The 8,317-nt window shown below is 43.3% G+C and overlaps 1 protein-coding gene across 1 annotated transcript; it reads right to left on the minus strand.

The window, feature by feature from the left end:
• Positions 1–735: 735 nt before the first annotated feature.
• LOC135367287 (ras-related C3 botulinum toxin substrate 1-like) lies at positions 736–8,068 on the minus strand. Its single transcript, XM_064600488.1, has 5 exons — positions 7,783–8,068; positions 6,081–6,367; positions 5,629–5,746; positions 5,151–5,311; positions 736–4,623 (listed from the first exon to the last, which is right to left on the minus strand). The coding sequence occupies exons 2-5, from the start codon at positions 6,351–6,353 to the stop codon at positions 4,546–4,548; spliced, it is 630 nt and encodes a 209-aa protein (XP_064456558.1). The 5' UTR covers positions 6,354–6,367; positions 7,783–8,068; the 3' UTR covers positions 736–4,545.
• Between the last annotated feature and the right edge of the window lie 249 nt (positions 8,069–8,317).

Here is an 8,317-nt window from a genome sequence, read left to right on the forward strand (position 1 = left end):
AAGAACTGGATGCCACATACTCAGGCACACAGATGCTTAATAACGACACTCAAGTGCATTAATATGTGGCAGTGTTCCCTGTACCTGCTTGTCATTACTAAATGTGTTGTCCTGAGTATGTGCCATATGGGGTTTTTACTACTACACATGCTCGTGCTTTTATACTCTTAATATTAATGCGTTAGCATTAGGAGTGTCAAAGTGGAAAAAGCTGTATGTGTGTGTGTGTGTGTCAGAGATGGTGAAGCCTCACTGGGGCAGAGGGGTGATGAGGGTAAATGATATGAAATTTAAGTAGTTGAAGGTTCTTAAGAGTAATTAAAGCAAGAAAGTTGAATTTAAAGGTGATGAATGCTTGATATATGTAATTAAGAGAAAGATTAAATGAAATTAAATTTTACCGGAGTTATCCACAGGTTACTGGAGGTACTTAAATGTAATCAAAGGTAATTAACATCAATTAAAGTTAAATTGAGAATAATTAAAGCAAGTAAACCTAATTAAAGGGAATTAAATGAAATTCAAGATTACCTCGGGTAACCTGCTGCTACCTTCGATAATTAAAGGGTAATTGAGGCTGATGAAAGGTTAATTAAATGGACTTGCATGTAGTAATTGAGCGCTTCCAACCGGAAGTCAAGTATAGACCAGAAAAGGCACTTAACGCTAACGCATTTGTCTGCTGCTAGCACTGCTCCATGGATCTCTACACAGTGCTCAAAGAATGCAGATAACTCCATAAAAGGCTCATGTTTATTGGCTGTACAAAAATTAGTTGACCAATGGCACCCATAGCTGCCCATCTGTTAAACCACACAACTGTTCACACAGCATCTGTACTCATGCACATACTGAAGAAACTTCCTGCAGGTTTGCAGAAGTCATTCTTGGGCTGTACAACTGCATGACCAACACAGAAATGCCCAACTTGATATAGCCCTCAACATTCAATTCTTCTGCTCACTGGGTTCCCAACCAAAAATGTGTGCAAGTATGTACCTAACACAGTGGTGCAGATGTTACATAAAACCATGAAGGGAGGAACATGTGGTGAACATCTTTGATTACCTCATCAAGTACATCATTTCAAGCGGGTATTATAGGCCATTCAGTCACGTTCTGTAATGCACTGTAATGCCGAGTATCTGTACCCCCATCCTATTTTGCGCGCTCTGTTACTGCCATGATCTCTACTAGGCCGTAGTTCTCTACCGATACTGATGCAATTTATATCGAGCACAGCGTACTGCATGAGCAAAATAGCAGGTAGCATGTATGCCAGCTTTAGCTTGGAAGAGGTACCATTAACCTCGATGAAAATGAGGTAGGGTGAGACTCAAAAATATGGTACTGTGTATTGGTGCTATTAGTACGTACATATGTGTTGAAGCTACCCAGAGTACCGCATCTTTTACAGCATATTTCTTCGAAGTGAAAAAAAAAGTGTCTCGGGAAAAAAAAAAAAAAAATTCGTGTTTCACTGCTATCACATTCAAGATCCCACTGACATCTGTCTAACGTTAGGGATCGAGCATGAAAAGCAAATGGGTTACCTTACATCTGAGTAAACACTGTAGTTACAGTGCAAAGTATCGGTCCGGAACTATAAATAAAACCTCAGAGATACGGGCCACCTTTGGGCCCTTTTCTACGGCGATCATGACATGATTCTCTATTGCCATCAAAACTATATTCTTGCAGAGGAACAACGATTATTGTGTGATTCTACTGTTCTGGTGAACCCCTGCCACTTGAGTGATGATTTGTCATTGCAACACGCGCGCGACACTCGGCAGTCTTTCCACCGGCGGCAGACATGGAAGATCGCACTCCAGCCAAAAACACGGTTAAGATATGCAAGACTAGAAAGCACTTGTTAATTATAAAACAAATATTATAGCACAATGGCAAAGACACTAGGGGGAAAAAAATGATGAAGATCAAAGGGCCAAAAACAGCCAGGAATCCAATAGACGTAAAAAAAAAGTGCAAAGTGTGCAGTGGAGGCGCCCTCTATGTTTTGAAAACTTGATCAGTGCCAGTCTCGAGGTTGAGATGCTGCCCTGTCCAGTGTATGGAGGTCATTCATTATAGTCACATTTTTGAACATTTTTCTGCTGATTAGGTGTGAAAAATTCGTGTATAGTGGACTTCATAAAACTACTTTCAGCTACATGGCTTCAGAATGTAACGCAGCCTAAAGGTGGTCAAGTCCAAGTAAAAATCGGAGGCCAGTCAGCAGTTCCAATTTCACTGCTACAGTTGGTGTGCTTTTACGAGAACGCAACATAATGATAACTGCATAATGCAATGAAGCGGAGAAAATAATGTCATTGCAGTTAGTGTAGTGCTGTCCTTCTCAACATGATTTTGTTTGCTTGATTTCACCTTCCATGCCTCGTGATATTTCTCAGTGCTCAGATACTTGCATTTCACTGCCACGCTTCAAAGCCACTAACATTGATCAGACAACAGACAACTATATGGGATTCAATGAGCATAAACCATAGACTGTATATTACAAATTCCAGCTGTGACTGCAGATCACCATACAATTTTCCACTTCGGGCACAATTGTCGAGTTCTATGCTTTACACTGAATACAAATTATGCCAGAAGCGAGAAGTCAAAAAGATATAAGAACACTTTCTAGGCTGAAGTAATTGCTCAGTTGTTTCCCCTTTTTTTGTGCAAAATGTTCCTATTTTGATTCCGCTAACTGTGGCAGTGTACATGTTGAACCACACTGAAGGATCCTCTTTCGAGGCAGAGCTGTTCCAAGGAGCAACAGAGGGGGGCACCATATGGTATGTCCTTGGAACTTATAAAGAGAATCTTTTTAGAAAAAAATTTTTAGAAAGATTTTTTCAGAATTTTTTAAGACTTTTAGAATTTTTTTAGAAATAATTTTTTTAGAAATTTTTTAGAAATATTTTTTTAGAAATTTTTTAGAAAGAAATATTTTTTTAAGTAGAATTTTTTCGGTTTCACTATCCACTACTTCCCTCCCACCTTGAACGCAATAAATGACCCATGACATTTGCATAGCCAAGTATGGAGAGCACGTTATGTAAATTCTGTGCCCGATTCTTTAGATATGTTCCTCGTTTATTTTTTTTTTGCTCCACACGAAAGTTCGCCTTGGGACGGCTCTGGGTTAAGGATCGCTGTATGGATTTGAAATTACGTATAAATGAGAACAAGGGACTGTTTTCTCCTATAGCAGGACATGTAAGCATTATGTCCCCGTACATGCGTTTGGAGGTGTTAAAAACTGCCCACAAAGCACTGACAAAACTTTTGAGGCAAAGAGGCAAATATGATTCATGTCTGACGTGTGACATGATTGGAACATATAACTGAGTACAAAGTGATGCAACTGGCTTCCAGAGCTGTGCTTGCTCTACCGATACTGCATCCTCTCTCATCAAGCGGCATGCTATCAGGTGAAAGATTTCCAACCTTATAGGGAAGAAAGGAATTCAACACCAAGAGCAGCAATACAACAGCAAACAAGTGAATGCAAGTGTTCCGATTTCGTCGAGATTATTCGAAACATGATTGGTCGGCACCACGAAAACTAAACTTGGTATGTACTTTCAAGACTGCTCCGAAAATAGCGAAAATGAAAGTCAATGTCCACCCCTTTTTTTTTTACTTACTTAAAGTTACTTTAAAAGACACACTCACTAAAGTGAAGTATAAAAAGTGCATCTTATGTTCTGAACCGTAGGAAAGCAGCAGGATAAGTTATAGCAATGTTGACTTATATGAAAATTAAACTATCAAAACTCAAACACAAGAGCTTTAGCATGGTATAGAAACCAACAGGAATGCACAGAGAGGTGCAACCAATTGATTCTCACAGCAAAATATGGATTTCTTGGTGATTTTTGGGCCTTAATGCATACCCAAGTGTGAGCTTTGACTTCCATGCAGTCCTGTCATCTTTGCCTATTTAGCTAGAAGTGTGGTAGTGCGAGTATCTGACACATCATATATGAGAAAAGAAAGTGAGTCATTTATGGCAACAAAAGTATGATTGACATTAAGAGAGAAATTAGGTTACAAGGAACTGAACAGAAGTGAAAAGAAAAGCGCAACAATGGTGCTTTGTAAGATTTGATCGAGTTGGAGCTTATCTACATACTCATCAGCATATCATCGTTTACAGATTCTCATGTACGTTTGTAGAGACAACTCTCTGGCAGTGAACAAACTGAGGGCTTTCAAGCTACACAGCACACCAAGTGAACGGGAAAGGATGCAGCAAGCCCTGGGCCTGGATAATGTGCGTTTAGCATACATTTTTTAAGTGCCCAAACTTGGCTCTGCTTTGTGGTACCTTATAAGACGCGGGACTGAAGAGGAAGGGCTATTAAAAAAAAAAGGGGGGGAGAGGGAGATAGAGGCCCCAAAATGCAGCTGAAAAAGAAAAAAAAATAAGACAAATGCACAGCATCGTATATCCCCAGACGAGCAAGATGCCAGCTTGCTCCGTTAATCCATTAATCTACGGTGGTGGCTGATCCCACACGGTATGACTCACACAATCTTGCACCTACGCTGACGACGCTTTTGTGGCTCCGGCCGCAACACCGCGCGCACGGCCTCGTCGAATACCTGGAACCCGAGAAACTTTGTTAATGACACTGTAAATATAGGAGCGCTGCAGTAGCGTTTGGTAGCATTGTTTATAATTAGGGCCCGACTTTTTCGGGTTTTATTTTTGGCCAAATTCGGGGGGTAAATATCGGGTGATATTTTTCGTTCGAAAATTCGGGTGTATTCGGGTTAAATCCCGTTACGGCATATTCTGTCGTCAGGGTGTATTCGGGTGATTTTTTTTTAAAATAAAAATTTGTCTTAACATGGAACTAATGTTTAGCAATGTTATCAAACTTTATTTTTAATGCACGCTTACGAGTGTGCCACGCGACCGGGATGTTTTCGGGTAGATTCGGGTTAAACCCGAATTTGACAGATTTTTGTTCGCGGGGTAAATATCGGGCGGAGACGGGTTTAACCCTAAAAAGTCATGCCCTAGTTATAACCGAGGGTCAAGTTAGAGACACTCTAAATGTCAACGGAACAGACGACAGTACGCTGAATGCCGCAAGAAATATTTACATGCCAAAACAGACACTCACCTGCTTCAAACCACGCTGCGTGAGGGCGGAGCACTCGAGGTATTTGACGGCTCGGATCTTGGAACTGAGCTTCTGGCCCTGTTCCCTACGGATGGGACTAAGCCCTTGTTCAGAGAGCTGCTGGAGTGTCTCCTTGTCCTCTCGAAGATCCATTTTTGTTCCTGCACAGTACATTAATTCCTCGCTGCAGGAGCATATTGCAACTTGCACATGATCAGGCAGCAACGCAGACCCCCCCCACTGGAACGTGGAACTGTTGGAACACTGAACACATGTTCAAGGGAGTGGAGGGCGGTACGGTACGAGTGTTCCTCGTAGCGGGTCGCCGTGCGCTCAACAACTTCTTGGGACATGTAAACAGTGCCAAGGTGGCAGGAAAGTGAACTAAGTGAACACAGGGCATTCTTTGGAGCATTTAGATGGAGTGTCTAGAGAATGATACATTGAGGCATGGGTACAGTGCTTTGAATGTACCAACCGACAAGAATGATGGGAGCATCTGGACAGTGGTGCTTGATCTCAGGAAACCACTTGGAGGTGACATTCTCGAATGAGGATGGGCTCACGACGCTGAAGCAGATGAGGAAGACGTCCGTCTGGGGGTAGAAAAAGAAAAAGAAATCTGTTGACAGGTCGGAGGACAAAACAGTAAAATGCAAGTGAGCTGGTGGATACTTGAAGCATTTCCTTGAGTTGAGGCAGTGGGCTCGGACAACAGAGACAGACGACGGAAAAAGTGGATGCAATGTTAAAAGATGTAGATATTTTCAAGCGATAAACAGTTGAACTGTTTTTATTTTGACTCTTATTCTCTCTGCCCCCCCCCCCCCCCCCCACACACACACACACACCTCAGACTCAAGCAAATGCTGTCCGCCTGATGTTAACAGATCCTGGGGCAAAGTTTGAAGACATGGGTGGTATACTTACTTGTGGGTAAGAGAGGGGCCGCAGACGGTCGTAGTCCTCCTGTCCTGCGGTGTCCCAGAGGCCTAGGCTGACGGGCACGCCGTCGCACATCATGGCTGCCGAGTAGTTGTCGAACACGGTGGGCACATACTCGCCCGGAAAAGAGTCTGTCGTGTACGAGATGAGCATGCACGTCTTGCCAACCGTGCCGTCCCCCACGACCACACACTTGATGGGACGTCCCGACGCCACGCTGCCCACTCCTCCGACCATGCCACCGCTCCCTTTCTGCATGTCAACGATTCAGCCTGCGCCAACGCAACGGTGAATTGAAGGCAACTTGACAGTACGTCCCTAGGACGCGACAGGGAAAACATCACACTGCAGTGACAACATTTGTCGGCTTCATCGGGTAACAGGTTAAAGGTTCGCTCTGAAGTCTGCCCAGTATGCGTACTTTAACTCCCCTGTCTCCCCCTCCTTCCTGTTCTCCTCTCTCCATCTGTCAATGCCTGTATGCCGCTCATAGCCAGTTGCTTCATGGCACTACGCTACTTGCAGCATACTTTACATGTCGCAGAATGACATCAACACCACTCGTTCACTTACAAGTCCTTGTAAGAGTTGAGGGTTTCTAGACAACGCGCAGGTGAAAAATTTCTCGAGCGCGCCAGAGGCCAACTAAGTTCTTTGTTCCCGTGCAACAGCACACGTTACTTGTTGCACTCTCCGCCGTAGCCAACACGGAACATTTACAGGGGTTCTAACGTTCCTTTCGCTGCCCCTTTAACGGAGGTTGTGGTTGAGAAACCGTGACAAATGACGTGGCGAAAACCGAATGTGACAAATTTCAAGTCCCAGTTAATTTACTACCATGCACAAAATTTACCTCAAAGAATGATTTAATATTGTTTAAATGAAATTTGCAGTTACTTTGTTACAATTTTCATTTCAAATGAATGAGATTTCACTGCACTCCAAAGGTTCTTATTTTAGAGGACAGAAAGGCACTATGGTAAGTCCTTTGATATCTTGCAACGGCGACCTTTGCAATAAGTAAGCACTGCATAAGCTGATGAGAGACTGGTTGTATATGAACGCAACTAACCTATTCATTAATTTATTCTAGGGAGGAGACGCTTTCCTCTTTGCAACTGGGATTACGCAGATTCCCGTACGCTCAGTTAAAAATAGATAAGGTACTTGAAAAAGAAATGAAAAAGAAATGAAAACCGACGTGAGTTACGCGGGTCACTTACCCTCCCAAGAATTGAGTAACGTTTTCTTACTCGTCGACTCGTGATGGGACTGCTTATCATATGTAGTAAACATGGCTTATCTTTATCTGTCAAAACATTCTTCTACTGTTACACTCGGGACGTGGAGCGCGGCAGTGACAATCAGACGGCGGCAACTGAACATTAATCGCATTCCACGAACACTACGTAAGAACACTAAGGTACACCGTTGATTTCCACCCCAACGAAGGCAGCCCAAATGCAGGGTACATAAACGACAACGTGGTGTGCTACAAACATGCATCACGCTTCCGTAGAGAAAATGCCATGCATGTGAGACCACAGCAAAGCACAAAGAAAGGCGGCTGCTGAATCATGAGCCGATTTGGGTGTGTTTTCAAAGCAGGGAGCGCGGTTGCATGGGGACTGCGAAATGCTTTGGAGAACTGTAGTGCACCGAGAAAATCTCGAAACAGAACACTTACCTAACTCTCCTTAGAACACTTCAATACACGCCCTGCTCATGGAACGACCCTCTATCGCAGAGGCAGGGCACGCCGAGGCCTTCACGCTATTCCTGCTCTGAACATTAGCTCCTTTGTGGTGAGATTGGCTATTCTGGGAATACGTTTATAGCACAAATCATAGAATCATTATTTCCGGAATAAGGACCAAGCCTAGTGTAGCGTTATTGAAACGCCAAGCATGGGAAATGGACGGCGACAGTGTGGACAAACTTGTCTTTTGTTGGCTCTTGTATCGGCTAGCTCCGCGAGGCTTGTTGGCCAAAGGCAAAAAATATCATGCAAAAAAATGGTGTCGATGCCGTTGAATGGCGCGAAGTGTAAAGTGTAGACAAACGTTTCCGATTTACTTCGTTTTTTTTTAACCAATCTCGCTCAAATACTTGGTGCGCGAAACATAAATGCCGTCAGAGGACATTAAGCGCTCCCATGGGCTTTCGAAAGAACCATCAAAAGTTCATACTTTCGGATTCTCCAAGAGCAGATGACGTGACCA

The sequence above is a fragment of the Ornithodoros turicata genome, chromosome 8 (assembly GCF_037126465.1).
Source record: "Ornithodoros turicata isolate Travis chromosome 8, ASM3712646v1, whole genome shotgun sequence".
NCBI classification, from domain to species: Eukaryota; Metazoa; Arthropoda; class Arachnida; order Ixodida; family Argasidae; genus Ornithodoros; species Ornithodoros turicata.

Coding starts and splice junctions, on each gene's coding strand:
- LOC135367287 (XM_064600488.1), bottom strand. CDS start 6,353: ATGCAGAAAGGGAGCGGTGGCATGGTCGGAGGAGTGGGCAGCGTGGCG. Junction 5,312..5,628: donor TGCTCCCATCATTCTTGTCG/GTTGGTACATTC, acceptor TGTACTGTGCAG/GAACAAAAATGGATCTTCGA. Junction 4,624..5,150: donor CGCAGCGTGGTTTGAAGCAG/GTGAGTGTCTGT, acceptor CTCGGGTTCCAG/GTATTCGACGAGGCCGTGCG.